The sequence below is a fragment of the Pipistrellus hanaki genome (assembly GCF_964339955.1).
Source record: "Pipistrellus hanaki genome assembly, chromosome: 16".
Classification (NCBI taxonomy): Eukaryota; Metazoa; Chordata; class Mammalia; order Chiroptera; family Vespertilionidae; genus Pipistrellus; species Pipistrellus hanaki.
The window spans coordinates 40,228,533-40,244,497 of NC_140518.1; the positions used below are offsets into that span (position 1 = coordinate 40,228,533).

A 15,965-nucleotide genomic window follows, 5' to 3' on the forward strand; every position below is an offset into this window, starting at 1 on the left:
CGGTGAGGGCAAGTACAATACAAAAGACTGGGCGTCTGACAGGGGTAAGATAAGGCACAAACACGAAAGAGAAAAAAGAAGAAATAGCCAACAAGGGAGTCTATACTAAGTGCCAAGTGATAAACGGACAGACAATGAGAGCTTTCAGAACCCAGCGCTGGGCAAGCCGCTTTAGGGCGGAGCGGTCAGGGGAGGCTTCTCAGGAGATTCGGAATTTGCCTGACAGCGGGAAAGGAGAGAGAGGGCTCACCCAGGGCAGAGGGACATCAAGTAGCAAGCAACAGAAGCCTGGGTGGCTGATGAGACGTGGGGGGACTGGGAGAAAGTAGAAGTTGATTTCGAAGAGAACTAGGACAAGTAACCCAGCCAAGATCAACTGCGGTGGGAGAAGGATTGGGAGGGTGTGCTGGCTTCATACTTAGGTTCAAAGTGACTGGTGAGCAATCGGGGTGAGCCTGGCCCTGAGCACACGGAGCTGGAGCACCTGCGTGGGGAGGGTGGCAAAATCCTGGGGGTCGGCTCAGGGTTCATAAAGAAGGAGGAAGAGCTGAACCTTGGGGCATGTTCTCCACATGATGGGAGAACGAAGTCTCCCCGATACTCCTTGGACCCCGACCCCTGCCCCTGCCCCTGCCCCGGTGCCCTCCACCAGTGTGTGCAGACCCTGGGGCCGCTCTCCAGGACTCGAAATCAGGAACCAGCTCTTCATTCTTTTCTGCTCCAGCCCAGCCCATGGCTCCCACGCAGGGGCTACACGATGGGGAAAGGAGGAATGTGAGTCCTGGAATCAGAGTCACAGAAACCAACTGAGGAGGGAGTCCCAACAAGAAATAGGAGGTTAACAGTGCCCGAGTGAGACAGAGAGGACCATGCTCACTAATTACAGAGAGGATGCCCTGGTTCCATCCGGCTCAGAAAGAGGGGTGAGTGTGGGAATCTGATCTTCGCACCGAAGGGGCTGTGAGTGTGAGACACTCGGGGAAGGAGGAAAGAGCAATAGAGAAGAAAGCAGGAGAGAGGACGAACGGGGATGTGGGTAGTGGCTGGCCCCGGGCCCGCTAGGCCAAGGGCTCCTGTGAGGTGACTGGCAGCAGCTTCTCCCACTCAACACGGTGGGTCCAAGGCCCTTCATCAATCAGAATATCAGAGAACCAGGCCGTAAAACAGCAGCGCTCAAGTGAGAGCCAGTCTGAAAACAGGAAGTGGACTGGGAGGTGTGGGCGTCACTGAGCTACCGGCAAGCAACCGAGGGAAGGCTTCAGCCCTCCGTCAAGGTGCCACGGCCAGCGGCAGTCGACATGCATGCACTCGGTCTGCTGGTCTATGCAATATCTACACGGGTCCTGCCTCGTCCGAGAATGAGTACAGAACGGTGGGAAAAGCACGTGGGATCAGGGTGAGTACGTGCCATCCTGCAGGCTCAAAGGGAGAGCACATCTCAGAAAATGACTCGGAAGAAAGAGTCCAGAAACTGCTAGAAGACAAGTTGGGAGCTCTCTAAAAGAGGAACAGAAATCCATAATGGAAAAAGAAACAGCCAACATAGAAAGAATGACACAAGGAAGAAAACGGATGAGGTAAGGCTTATACAAAAATTGCTTATTTAAATCCACATTAGACAGATGTGAAAAAACAAAAACATAAAAAGGCAATTCAATAAAGTGCAGGGCAGACTTAAAAAGAGCTCCCTAAATCGCAAGACAGAAAAGCCAATAAAGAAGCAATGTGTGATTAAGAAGGGTTCCGTTAGAAAAGACCAGAATAGATTAAAATCAATAATCCATTACAAAAATAATAAAAGATAATCTTAAAATCATGCAAAAAAGAAAAACAGGCAAAGGGAAACATTACCCAGGGGATCCGTTTTTGTTTTTTTTCCCCCCCGCTCACTGCTCACCAGGGCTTGGCACGGCCCCTCTCCGAGCGCTACGGAGAAATGCCACTGAAGAGTGTGTCCCATGGCGTGTGCTCACTACCTTGCTCCTCACTAAGGGCGCTCAGAAACATCTGTTGGACGGTGGGACCCACTGCCCTGCACCTCTGAGTTTCTGTCTGCAACGCTGAGACCTGAGTCCTCCACAGTCAGCCCTGGTGCAACCATGTTTCATGTGCAAGACACAGGAAGGTACCGAAACTGGTTTGGCTCAGTGGATAGAGCGTCGGTCTGCAGGCTCAAGGGTCCCGGGTTCGATTCCGGTCAGGGGCATGTACCTTGGTTGCAGGCACATCCCCGGTGGGGGGTGTGCAGGAGGCAGCTGGTTGATGTTTCTCTCTCATCGATGTTTCTAGCTCTCTATCTCTATCCCTTTCTTTCTGTGAAAAATCAATAAAATATATTAAAAAAGAAAAAAAAGAAAAAGAAACAGAAAGGTTCTCCAAGATGTGCAAGTGAGGACCCGCCCACTGGCTCCCAGGCACTGAGGGAACGCAATGAGGGCGATGCCAGGAGAAGGAAGCATCTAAAGGCCCCTGTGCCTGACCAGCTTCTAGTGAGTGCAGACCCCCAGCTCAGAAACCCAGCACACCGTGTGCCCTCTGGTGGGGGTCCCAGCCCCCACCGGGCCGGCACGTGGGCCCTGGCCTCTCCTCCTCCTCCTCCTCCTCCTCCCTCTCCCCTGGAAACAGGCATGTGTTTCTCCTGCAACAGCCTTCCAGGCCAGCCCCGGCGAAGCCTCCGGCCAGGCGGGAGCACTTACCGTGGATGCTGCCTTTTGCATCCACACACATGCCGACCCCGGGGGAGGCCGAGGCTTCGGGGACACTGCTGGGAGGATCCCCGCACAAAAGGCCTTTGTCCCTCCCTGGCCCTGGCAAGGCTGCGCGTGTCGGACACCACAGAGGCCACTGCCGTTGCCGGGGAACGTGAGTAATGGTTTTCTGCATATTTAACATTCATTTTCAATGAACCAAGTCTTTCTCTGCCTCTGAAATAAGTCAAGACTAATAAACCACCCAGTGACTGATGCTTTCTGTCATCAAAACCCTCTTTATACCATCTTCTAAGAGTAGTTCCGGCTTTAGAAATCAGAGAGCCCAGCATGATCTCAGCCATGGAAAAACACGCTGTGCCCACCCTGTGAAGAGCTAAGGAGACACGCAAAAGTGGTGACAAAGGTCAGCGTTGTGTTGTGGGACTCCTCTGGCTGTTTTAATGATACTGATAATTTTATTACATTAAAAATGTTGTACTTAAAAAATAAAAAAATTGATTTTTAAAAATGTGTTTATCATGCTTACAATCAGTAAACCACTGCCCTTCCCCCAAATCAGCATGTAAAGTTCCAAATATGCTATATGATCCCAATTAGGTAGACAACTATATACAGCAAAAAAGGGGGAAAGAATACTAGATTATATATATATATATATATATATATATATATATATTATTGATTTTGTACAGAGAGGAAGGGAGAGAGATAGTTAGAAATATTGATGAGAGAGAGTCATCGATCAGCTGCCTCTTGCACACCCCCCACTGGGGATATGCCCGCAACCAAGGTACATGCCCTTGACCGGAATCGAACCTGGGACCTTTCAGTCCCCAAGCCGACGCTCTATCCATTGAGCCAAACCGGTTTCGGCAGAATACTAGATTTTTAAAAATTATTTCTGCTTTTCTGTATTTTCCATGATGAGCATATTTATTTTAACTATTCCATCATGAGCTAATGTACAAATATAGTCTTATTTTTAAATATTTAGATAATTTAATTTACTAATAAAATCTCCCTTGACATATTCCATCTCACTTTCCATCCCCTAAAATGAACACTGTTGATCAGATTAGGATTCAGTATATGGTGCTTCAAATGGCAAGAAAACTTGGGCAGTGAATTGTGGGGGAAAGTATTTTTAAGAAAATGCACTGAATTAAGAAAGCATGAGCATACCGAAACCGGTTTGGCTCAGTGGATAGAACGTCAGCCTGCGGACTGAAAGGTCCCAGGTTCGATTCCGGTCAAGGGCATGTACCTTGGTTGAGGGCACATCCCCAGTAGGGGGTGTGCAAGAGGCAGCTGATCGATGATTCCCTCTCATCGATGTTTCTAACTAACTATCCCTCTCTCTTCCTCTCTGTAAAAATTCAATAAAATATATTATTAAAAAAAAAAAGATAGCATGAGCAACAATAAAGAACATCCTCAAAATCAGGGGTGGAAGGAACTTAGAGATCATTTGATCCCAGGTTGCCATTTTACAGATTGGGAAACTGAGGTCCAGAGACATACAGGGATTGAACACCAAGGCTCCCCAGTCCCAAAGCAGAGGCCGCTCCTCCTCAGTCCCGGTGCTAATGTTGCCATCATGCCTAAGGGACTAGTTCTGGTCAGATGGCAGAAGCCAGAGGCTCCTGGGGTGACCCCATTACTGTCCTGTGCAAGATGACCCTGACCATCGAGTCTGGCTCTCTGCTCATCCTGAGCCACTTCCCACGTCTGTGGCCAGTGGGCCCCATGAAGGGAGGGGGAGCAGAGAGGAAACAGCTGTGCACACAAGAGGAGTGAAGTCATGAGCGCACTTGATTTTCCCTTTGGCAAATCCTCTTCTGCCTATTTTTTTCCACTCATTAAAATGCAAATCTCCATTCCAACCAGGGGGCCTCTAGAAGATTCCAGAAACTTCTAGAAACCACCCTGTGACAGAAAGTCCTAAAACAAGGTGTGTGTGGATGCGCTGGGATGTGGGCATGGATAAGAAACAGAAGTTACAGCCCCCACACGTCACTCGGTTGCTCACAGACATCCATTTGCTTGTTCCCAAATCTGGCTTCTAGAACCTCAGGGAAATCATGTCACCTCTTTGAACCTCATTTTTTAAATTTTATTTTCTACAAATAGATATAGAAATACCACACCCACTTCACTGAATTCTTGTAAAGAGTTCAGGGCCAAAACCATGATGAGATTTAGCCTTGCCCCAGCTTCCTGTCCCCATCTCATCACTGAGCAACCTGGGAGGAGAGTCATCGGCTGAAGTCCCCAACCCTGAGTCACTCACGCTGCCGTGCGGGGTTCCCAGCAGCCCCGCTGCCTGTGCAGAGCGACACAGCCTGACTCCTCCGACCCAGGCGGAGCCCATCGTGGGAGCGAGAGCAAGGGCAGGGGAACTGGGGTTGCAGCGCCCGGTGGACAAGACTGGAATTTAGTGGATCATGAGCTGAGACACCCATACCCCCACGGGCCCCTGGAAAGCAGGCGACCCCCCTCCCCAAACCAGACCAAGACCAATGCGGCCCTGGACAAGAGCTGCAAACTAGCCCTAGCTGGTTTAGCTCAATGGATAGAGTGTCGGCCTGCAGGCTGACGGGTCTCAGGTTTGGTACCAGCCAAGGGCACATGCCTGGGTTGTGGGCTTGATCCCTGGGAGGGGGTGTGCAGGAGGCAGCCAATCATGATGTTTCTATCTCTTTCCCTCCCTCTCCCTTCTTCTCTAAAATCAATTTTATATATGTATATGTATGTATACATATATATATATATATATATATATATATATATATATATCTGCAAACTAACCCAGCAAGTCCCTGGCTGCCACCTGGAGCTGCCTGCCTCCGCCTTCACGTGCACCCTGCTGCCATCACCAAGGACAGCCGGGAAAGAACGCCCCTCCACACTCACGCTCCTCACAGGGAGACAGACTGGATAACAGGAAAGAAACCGTTAGGTTCCTTTTCTCTCTTTTTCTTCTTCTGTAAATCCTCACCCGAGGATACTTTTTCCACTGATTTTTAGAGAGAATGGAAAGGCGGGGGAGAGACAGTCAGAAACATCTATTTGAGGAGGATACATTGATTGGTTGCCTCCCCCATGAGCCCTGACCAAGGCCAGGGATCGAGCCTGCAACCGAGATATGGGCCCTTGACCAGAATCGAACCTGGGACCACAGGCTGGCGATCCATCCACTGAGCCAAACTGGCTAGGGTTTGGTTCCTTTTTTCCTCACTGCACATCGGCCAGGTCCATCCCACGGCCGGGGCGCCACACTCGGTACTGTCAGCTGTTCTCAGCTGCTGAAGCCCCGGCTGTGGGGCCAGTACATGAACTTTGTATAATAGCTTATCCGACCCTCATGAGAACATCATTTTATAATTGCATAAACCAAGGTCTTACCCAGGGTCTTACCACAAGACACGGAGTGTCTGAACCCAGTGTTCTGTGCCAAGGCTAGAGCAATTCCTCCTCACGCCGCTCCCGGTACCTGAGGCTGGCCTGCAGGGTGCCCTGGACCCCCCTGTCCAAAGGCAGATCTCCAGGCAGAGGTTACAGTGGAGCCATGTTCAACCAGCCCCTCATTACCCATTTCACACAGGAGAATGTAATAGCTGATGGCAGAAGCCTCATTAACTGCAGCGGAGGTGCCAGAGGAGAGAAGGAAAGTGCCAAGATTAGCATTTCCACAGCCAGGAGCCCTGACTGGCCACCATGCTGAAATGACACCTGAGAAGAAAGTCAACGGAGAGCCACTGGAGTTGGAGCTGTAAGAGCTGGCAGAGCTGGGAGCCGGGGCAAGCAGCCTCACCCACAGGGGAAAAGAGCACAAGGCAGCACCCAAGCTCAGCTCCCATGACATCTGGGAGGGCGGGTCCAACGCTCCTGCAGGGACAGGGACCTGCCTTGCCCCGCCCAGGGGCCCAGGCCTCATGTCTTGCTGTCTCCTGGGAGATGCAGCCCCACCCCGCCTGTCTCCCTCCCAGGCAAGCTGGCCCGCTCCTCAGCCCCACAGCGGTGATCGGGCAGCCTCTGGCCAGCAGTCCTACCCCGGGTGTCTGAGCCCCCCAAGTTCCCAGGCACAGAAAACGCACCCAGTAAGTGTGTGCTGAATAGATGGGGTTCCCCTGGACTCTGAACAGAATCTGTCAGCCCACTTAGGAAGAGGGGTTCTTACTTTCCTGGGCTCACCTGGGCACCCACGTGAGGGTTGAGGGAGAGAAGGAGACAAGAAGTAAAAAAAAATAAATAAAAAAAAATAAAGGAAACTTAAAAAAAAGAAAAAAAGAAGAAGGTGGAGGGAGAAGCACTGCCCGTGTTATATATGTCGTACGCCAGGAGGGGCTAACACACTGAAATGCCTTCAGAGGTTTCCAAGTCACAAATGAACAGAATTGGGGGGGGGGGGGCGGGTCAGCAGTGGTGTAGCTAGGGGCTCTGAGAAAGCCTCTCCAGGCCTAGAGCCCCCCAAGCAGATACACTTGGGAAACGCACTCTCCCGGCTGCTGGGACTGCCCACGGGCGTCATTAAAGCCACCAGCCGGAAGGAAAGCGGACAGAGCCACGTGACCACCCAGGACAACAGCCGTCTGAGCTGTCAGTGCTAGACTTGAAAGGCTCACATGCTGGGCTTTTACCCATATGCTTTCAAATGCTTTTCAATTTTATTCACTGATCTTAGAGAGAGAAGAAAGGAGAGAGAAATGCTGATCTGTTGTTCCACTTCTTTATGGATTCATTGGTTGATTCTTGTATGAGCCCTGATCGGGGCTTGAACCCGCAACCTTGGTGAATGGGAATGATGCTCTCACCAACTGAGCCACCTGGCCAAGGCCATGCATATGTTTTTAAAGAACTGGCATATTGTTTTCACCTAGGGACAGTGAGGCCATGGATGCTTGGACATCTCTGGTAAGCCTGAGCCGCCTACCTGATCTCTCTGGGCGAGACTCAGTGCCCTGGCCTGGCTGTGCTTCTTCCAGGGGAAGCTGGCCTGGTGACCATCTCTCTCTGGACCCTGGAAGGCTGCTCACCACTGTGGCACCCGTGGCAGCCACAGATGGACATGCCGAACAGGCGGTGGCTGGACAAAAGGGACTAGGATTGTGAGATCCCTGCTGGCTGAACTCCGCCAGCCCTCAGGGCCCACACAGAACTCTGCCTGGAGGGGGTGGGGCGGAACCCCTCACTCCTTCTCTTAGGCCAGTGGTCGGCAAACTCATTGGTCAACAGAGCCAAATATCAACAGCACCACGAATGAAATTTCTTTAGAGAGCTGAAAACCGACTTCTGTGCATGGGCCACAAAGTTTCAATCACACTGTACGTGCGCACCCGCACGTGGTATTTTGTGGAAGAGTCACACTCGAGGGGCCAAAGAGCCACACGTGGCTCATGAGCCGCTGTTTGCTGACCACTGTCTTAGGCCAGAGATCCCTGCCTTTCCTTCCTCTGGGTCAGAAAGGATGGAGAGGGACAACAACAGGCGTCGGCTCCCTGTCCAGGCCTCAGTGCTTTCTGTGGTGTCAGAAGGGCCATTATAACAGACTGCTGGCCCCTTCCTGCAGGTTTCTGAGTCAGCAGGTTTGGGTGACACCCAACAGCCTGCATTTCTAAAATGTTCCCGAGTGCTGCTGCTGGGGTTCAGGGATCTCGCTTTGAGAACCACTGGCTCTGAGAGGGGAAGGGGGTCTGTTCTATCTCTGTTTCTAGAACACAGATCTTTAGAGATGATGCATTCACTTTCAGGAAGAAGCATGGACCATTTTTCACAGACATGAATACTGGATGCATTTCACATGTCTCCAAACGTGAGAAAAACATCACAAACCAAATGAATGATGCCAACTGTTCCAATATAGGTCTCAGTGTGGAGACAGAAGAGATGAGTGGGGACTGCGGCAAACTGGAAAACCTTCCACTGACTGGCTTATGTCACTTAGCGTCATAGTCTCCAGGTCCATCAGTGAAGGACAGATATCACATGGTCTCATTTATTTCCGGCCTCTAATGAGCAAAATAAGACCTGCAGCATAGAGAGAGACATGGAACAGACTGACATAACTGGGGGGAAAGGGAGGGGAGGAGACAAGAAGAGATAAACCAAAGAACTTATATACTTATCTGCATAGCCCATGAAAACTGACAATGGTTGATGTAGGCCTTGGGGTGGGGGTGGGGTTGGGGGTGGAGGTGGGGAGTGGGTAGGGGTTGGACAGAGGAGGAGGGTGGGGTTGGAGGACATCCATAATACTATCAACAATAAAAAAAATACGTATTTAAAAAACAAAAAACAAAAATCTGTCACTGATCATTGGCACATCGATGCCACACAGGATCGAGCTACCCATTTCGGCAAGAAACGTTGGAAATCAGAATTTTTTAATGTGAAATCTGCTGATGTTTAGATGTTGGCAACCAACCCAAACATTTCTAAATGAAACCGTGGGCAAAAACGAAAATAAGACATACAACTTAAACCCCACAGCTCTGCTCCTGATTTTGCCCACTGGCCACCAGGGCGCAGCTCCTGGTTTTAACTGGTGGGTCTCTGCATAAGCAGTCATTCGAAGAAAATGCTCCCTGGCTTTGAAGGATTGAATACCATCATCTGAGACAGAAAGCATGAATCAGCACCCCACCCTGTACTGACCAGCCACCCTGTCCTGAGCAGCCTTCTGCTACGGCCTCTTCACCACCATCATCTCCTGGGTGCAGCGGGGTGCCAGCCTCTAGGGGATCCGTGCACCCTTTCCGGGGGCTGTCGATGGGTGGTCAACTCCCTCTCACCCCAGAGCAGGGCACCCCAACCTGGGTCTAATCTCACTTGGAACGGAAGCACAGGTTTCTGGGGCAGAGGGAACCACAAACACCTGTCCTGCTCCGTCTATGGAAAATCGCTACCCCATTAGCGGATGAGAATGTTCGGAAGGGGAGGAGGCCTGTGAGGAGCTGAGTAAACAGCGTAAGGAGCCAGGCATGCACCGCCAGCTGGGGGCGCTGTCAGAGAAGGTGGCCTGAGGAGCAGCCTGCACAGAGCGCTCGAGAGACAAGCAGGGGTCTGAGGGGGCGAGGAGCAGGCACAGCGGCCTTGGGGAGGACATGTACACATCCGTGGGGTCTGAAGGTGAAATGACACCATGGGCAGACCCCCACGGGGTAGCAACACAGAGCTGCAAGCCAGCCACTGGAACATGCCTGTTGTGGGGAAGATTGGATTGTCCTCCCCAGAGGAGCGCGGATCCAAACCTGCAGGCTCCTGGCCCAGGAAGGAAGTATCCCGGGGCCACTGGGAGGAGTGCAGGGCGAGCAGGGCCCGCGCTGCCAGAATCACCACATCCTTTTCAGTCTGACCCTGGGAGCTCCCCCTGCATCCCCCTGCTCTCCCTGGGAGAGGGGCTGCCACCTCCGGCCCCAGACCTCACGCCTCCCAGCTGGCCTGCCTGTGCCCGTCCATGTTGCCCACTGCGCCACATCAGCTCCTCTGCAAGGGGCTCTCTTCCACGAGGACCTGCCTTCTCCGCGGCTTTCCCCGGGAAGGGAATCATGGCCCCGGAGCAGGGAATTCGGGTCCCTTTGCTCACCATTCAAGGCCAGCAGTTTCACGCATGTGTAAAGAGTACACCTGACTTCACAACCAACACACACACACAGCGTTCGTGTCCAGCGCTCCAACACTGCGAGTCTGACTTTCAACGCCGGTAAAGACGCCCTGTGCTTGGCAGCATGCCAAGGACCCAACCTTCGGAGAAGCCTCTCTTGCTGGTGGCACCCCCTCCCTGTCACGGGGAGCGAACCTGTGGGAATGCCTATGGTTTCCAGACACCATCGTGCCGTCGGGGCCCAGGATGTCCCCAACAGGGTCACCTGGGCATGACGACCCCCACAACATGCTGGTTCCGGAGCCTCAGAGACATTGACACAAGCGTCCCTAGGAAGTGGCTGAATCCACACAAACACGCTTTCTAGACTCTAACTTACCTGCTCTTTCCAGAATCCTACACGGCTCCTCATGCTGTTATGTAATCCTGTGCTCAGGACATGCCCCCCCCCCCCACTTGCCACCCGGGAAAGGAGCTGCCCTTCCTGCTGCCCTGGCACTCCGGTGCATGCACCCACGGGCTGCCCTGACCGCACAGCGGAACACGCACACGCAGAGCACACACGTGTGAACCGGAAGATCCCTGTGGGCCTGCTTCCCAGCCCCCTTTCTCTCCGCCTAGCTGTGTGGCATCGGGCAGAGTGCCGCACCTCTCTGGGCTTCTCCCTCACCGACAGCCCCGAGGAGCTGAACCTGCCTCCCCCAAGGTCCCAGGGTTCTCCTGAGAACGCTGCCCACTCCACTCAGAGTCAACTGGCCTCAGAGTCAAGGGACTGGTCACATCCGGGATTAAGAAAACGCAAAATAGCGGAGGCCAGAAGATGCAGAACAGGGAATGGAGACAAGTCAAAGCAGCAGGGAAAACTCACTCTGCACCGAGCTCACCTTGGACAGCACCCCCACCTGCCTTCTTGCTCCTCTCCCAGGAGCCTTGGGGCCCTGTCCCTGGAGCAGCCCAGACTCACGGAAAGGAGGAGGAGGCACACGTGGGGGACAGGGGTCCCTCCAGAGCACAGCCACGCCCCTGCCTGGCAGGAGGCTGTCCAGGGAAGCCTTCCCCACTGGAGTGGCGGCCCCCACTTCCCCGGCTCCAGGGAGCTCCCACACCTGCGCCACCTGCACGAAGACAGCGGCTCCGCGGCGTGCTGCCACTCACCTCAGCCCCGCGGTCCCTCCGCGTGCAGACCTGACGCGCCGGTCATTTTCTGCCGGCGTCTCCGCACCCGCTGCCTCCCCGTGCCATCAGCTAATTCACTGTGCAAAGCAGCACTTATATATAGAAAGTTGCAGCCACGCAGGTTAGCATTAAAATAGAGCCGGCGTTGCCAGGGCAACCAAACAAATGATATTCAAAATGAACAGAGAAGTATGCTGCAATTGGGAAAGCATGTCCACAGCCTTCCAGAGCAGCTGCGCCCGGTCCCCCCGGGCGGGCGGGACGGCCTCCGGAGAAGGGGCCTTCCCTGCGTGAACCTCCTCCTCCCCATGAGCTCACCACTCTCGTCTGAGCTGCAGCCACGGCCCCTGCACAAGCTCCTTCCTAACGCCAGTTCCTGCCTGCAGCCAGCCGGAGGCCGGCACTGAGGGGTGTGATGAGCTGGACCAGGTATATCTATCCATTTGCCAAAGCCGTACTCCTCCAGCCCCAGGGAAGCAGCCTGGCCCTGCTGCTGTTACTGAGGCTCCGGGAAGCAAAGCTGGCTTCGGCCACTGCCCTCCACCGGCAGAGTCCACAGGCACCATGAGCTGAGTGACATGCTTTGCCTTTCTGAGCCTCAGCCTAAGAATGAGAAGGGAACGGGGGGGAGAGGGGGGTACCCTCCTGCCTTCCACCTCTCTCTGATTCTAGCATGTGCCCCTTTTTGACTTTGCACCCGCCTTTTCTACCTTCTTCTTGTGTCCCTGGACCCTGGGCAAATGCCTTCCTTCGCCCGGCCACACATGCCTCGGTATCCCGGTGCCCCAGCCCGCTCTGCAGCTCCTGCTTCCAGCTCTGGTTCGGCACAGCCAGCAGCAGGTGTTCGCCGCCTTCAGAGCAGAAGGGCCGGATTCCAGGATTCAAGGGCCAAACAAGGGGCTAGGGCCTTGGACCACTCGGAGTCTTTCCTAGACTCATTCACAGCATTGAGTCTCAGACGTGACCCACACACAGCACACAGACCCGCATCCGCTGCTGGTGGATCAGGAGCGCAGTTTGGCAGCTTCCTATACAGATAAACATACACTTTACATAGGACCTACCGACACAGGAAAACGTATGTCCACACACAGTCATATATGAATGCTCAGAGCAGCTTTAAAAAATAATAATAATCCCAATCTGGAAAGAACCCAAAAGATCATCAGTAGGAACGGATGAGCAAATGGAAGTGCCTCTACACAGTGCAATGCTGCTCTCCGATACAGAGGAATGAACTACTGACACATGCAAGCACCTCGCAGATCCCGAGGGAAGCCAGTCTCAAAAGGTTATACTCTAGGATCCCATTCATACAACAATCTCCAAGAGACAGGCAGCAGGGATGGAGGACACATGAGGAGTTGGGGAGGGAGGCGTGAATGCAGAGGGAGAGCATGGGACAGAATCTCGGGGTGTGGATCTGTTCTATATGCTTGTGTGAGGTGCTGGCTGCATCACCAGAAGATATATCAAAATTCATAGAACTCTATACCCCTCACAAGTCAATTTTACTGTGTGACAGTATAAAAAAATAAAGTAAAAGCTACTTTCACCTTGAAAACATAGAAAAATCACTGATGATGACACCCCCTCCCCACAGGATTCAGGTCAAAATCGGGGCCCTTACATATCAACTGTGAAGTCTTGAGAACCAGGAGTTCTTAGTACCACTTTCTAAAATATTTTTTGAAAGATAGGTTTATTTATTTCAGAGAAGAAGGGAGAGGGAGAGAGAGAGAGAGAGAGAAAGAGAGAGAGAGAGAGAGATAGATAGAGAGAGAGAGAGAGAGAGAGAGAGAGAGAGAGAGAGAGAGAGAGCTGGAACCATCAATGAGGAGACAGAATCATGGATCGGCTGCCTCCTGCATGCTCCCCACTGGGGATCCAGCCCGCAGCCCAGCCATGTGAACTGACCGGAAATCAAACTGTGGCCTCTTGGTTCATAGGTGGAAGCATAACCACTGAGCCATGCCGGCTGGGCTAAAATATTTTTATTTATTAATTTATTTAAGAGAGAGAAGAAGAGAAGTAGGGAAGGGAGGGAGAGGAAAGGAGGAGGGACGGAGAGAGAAACATCAACTTGTTGCTCCATCTACATATTCCTGCATGAGCCCTGTACCACTTTTAATTACAAAGAAGCTCTTCATCAAGACCAATGGTTCCCAACCGTGGGCCAGCTTCGTCAGCATCACCTGAGAGTTTGTTTGAATGTATGAACTCTCCAGCCTCACTCACTCCAGCCCTTCAGAATCAGAAATGGAGATGGTTTAAACAAACCCTCCAGGTGAGTGACCTACTGCATGCGGAAACTGGGGGACCGCTGGCCTCCACCCACCAGGTATCCGGCTAGGCCAGCCCAAAGCGGAAAGGTCTGGCTGGCCCTTCAATATCGAGACCAGGGATACAGGCGATGTCTTCCCTTCCCTTCCCTCTCAACCTCTGCCTTTGGTCTGCCCCCAAGCGTGGCCTGCAGGGAGGAGCCAAAGGCCATGACTCCATCTGACCACCTGTGGCAGCAGGTGACATGAGACCAGCTGTGGTTTCAGCCGGGACCCCTGGAAGGAAGAGAGACAGGAGCTGAGGACCAGCCAGGGGCTTCTGGCTGTGCAAACGCACTCTGCGCTTCTGACCCGGCCCAGCTCCTCTGACCCACCGTGCCAGCCCACTTCCCACTCCCGACTCTCGGGAGTGATTCTCAAATCCCGGGGGGACCTGGCGGTTGTCCCAGTGAACCCTAGAAAAGCCCAACTTCCTACTCGCCCCAGAACAACAACTTCAAAGCTGATGCACGTGGTTCCTGGCTCCGAAGCCACACAGAGATGATGGATCGCAAAGAAGAAATCAGAACCATATGGATTTCGTATTCAGCAAAATAAACAGGATTACAGCATCGGGGCTGGGCCCAGAAACCAGGGGGCTGTGCTCCTGGCCCGGAGCCCGGGCTTGTGGCCCTCGGCGCAGGCCGGGCTCCGGCCTCTCCTCCCCACGACGCCCACCGCGGTGCCAGCAGCGCCCGGAGCGCTGACCCTCCCTGCTGAGCGCCCTGCCTGCACTGCTGTTTCGGCTGACATTTCAGTGTTTTATGGAGTTTTTATATTCTCTTTTATGGTGCAGTTGCAGGGATTTCGGCTTCTCCTCTAGCTGTGAATACATGTGCACAAGCAGTGACAGGAATTCGGTGCGTTAATGACAGGGGGACAGCTCCAGCAGCCTCCGGGAGGGGATGGGGTAGCAGCTGGGGCACCCACCCCCTTTTATACCATCGGTTCCTTCCTGGCAGAGCCAACCAGGCGGGGGGTGCCCACTCCCAACCTGATCCTCCTCACAGAGAAGAGAAACTCTCCTCTTCCAGTTTCTAGGCAAACAATATGGCCTTCCACACAGCCAGGGCTTCTGAACGGGGGGCCATTTTGCCCCACAGAGGACACACGGCAATGTCTGGAGACACGTATGGCTGTCAGGACGGGGACCAGGGATGTGGGCAGGTACATCCGTTTCCAGCTGCTGCTGTACCAAATCACCACAAACTCAGTGGCTCAAGCCAACAACGCGAATGTATTGCCAGGGAGTTCTGTAGTTCAGAAGTGGGTCTCCCGGGGCTGACGTCCAGGTGTCCGCAGGGCTGGGCCCCTGAGGAGGCTCTGGGGAAGAGTCTGTTTCCCTGTCTTTTCCAGCCTGGAGAGGCTGCCTGCATTCCTTGGCGTTGGGCCCTCCATCCATCCTCGAAGCCAGCAATGGTGGGTCAGGTCCTCTTCACCCTGGCCTCTCTCTGGCTCTCTCTCCCTTCGGTCTTCTTCTTCCACTCATGGGATAATCCAGGATGATCTCCCCATCTCAAAGTCAGCTGATTATCGACCTTCATTCCATACGCAAGCTCAATTCCCCCTTGCCGTGCAATCTAGCAGGCACAGGTTCCAGGGGGTAGGCCCCAGGATGCAGACAACTTTGTGGGGAGAGAGGGTCATAATTGTGCTATAGAGGCTGCTGACATCAAGGAAGTAGAGATAAGAGGTGCTGCTAAACATACTACCATGCACAGGACTGTGCCCACACAAGTATGATCCAGCCCCAAATGTCAATTGTGCCAAGGCGGAGAAATGCTGGTACCCTTCACAATGACCGTGTCTGAGTTGGTTCCTAGTGACTGTGACTCTAGAACAGTGGTCGGCAAACTGTGGCTCGCGTGCCACATGTGGCTCTTTGGCCCCTTGAGTGTCGCTCTTCCACAAAATACCACGGCCTGGGTGAGTCTATGTTGAAAAAGTGGCATTAGAAGAAGTTTAAGTTTAAAAAATTTGACTCTCAAAAGAAATTTCAATGGTTGTATTGTTGATATTTGGCTCTGCTGGCTAATGAGTTTGCCGACCAGTGCTCTAGACCATTTCCACAGGTCACCCATAGGACTTTTGGAAGTCATGGAGAAGCTCTGACCCACAGTGAAGGAGAAATTTTTTTTACTATTTTGTTAAATT

The 15,965-nt window shown here is 52.9% G+C and overlaps 1 protein-coding gene across 3 annotated transcripts in view; it reads right to left on the reverse strand.

Annotated features, from left to right (window-relative positions):
- The window catches only part of GAS7 (growth arrest specific 7), a gene marked incomplete at its 5' end in the record, with an annotated part of 195,460 nt that overhangs the window by 88,797 nt on the left and 90,698 nt on the right, over positions 1-15,965 (reverse strand). Inside the window, one exon of one of the 3 annotated variants that reach the window (XM_084863932.1) lies at positions 11,470-11,657. The exons of 1 other annotated variant lie outside the window; for it this stretch is intronic. Coding sequence is in view for 1 of the 2 variants with exons in the window: in XM_084863930.1 (XP_084720056.1) it covers positions 2,697-2,717 (21 nt within the window). Of the gene's footprint in view, positions 1-2,696; positions 2,718-11,469; positions 11,658-15,965 lie in introns of those variants that run through there. One more of the 3 variants, XM_084863930.1, reaches the window with a different exon arrangement.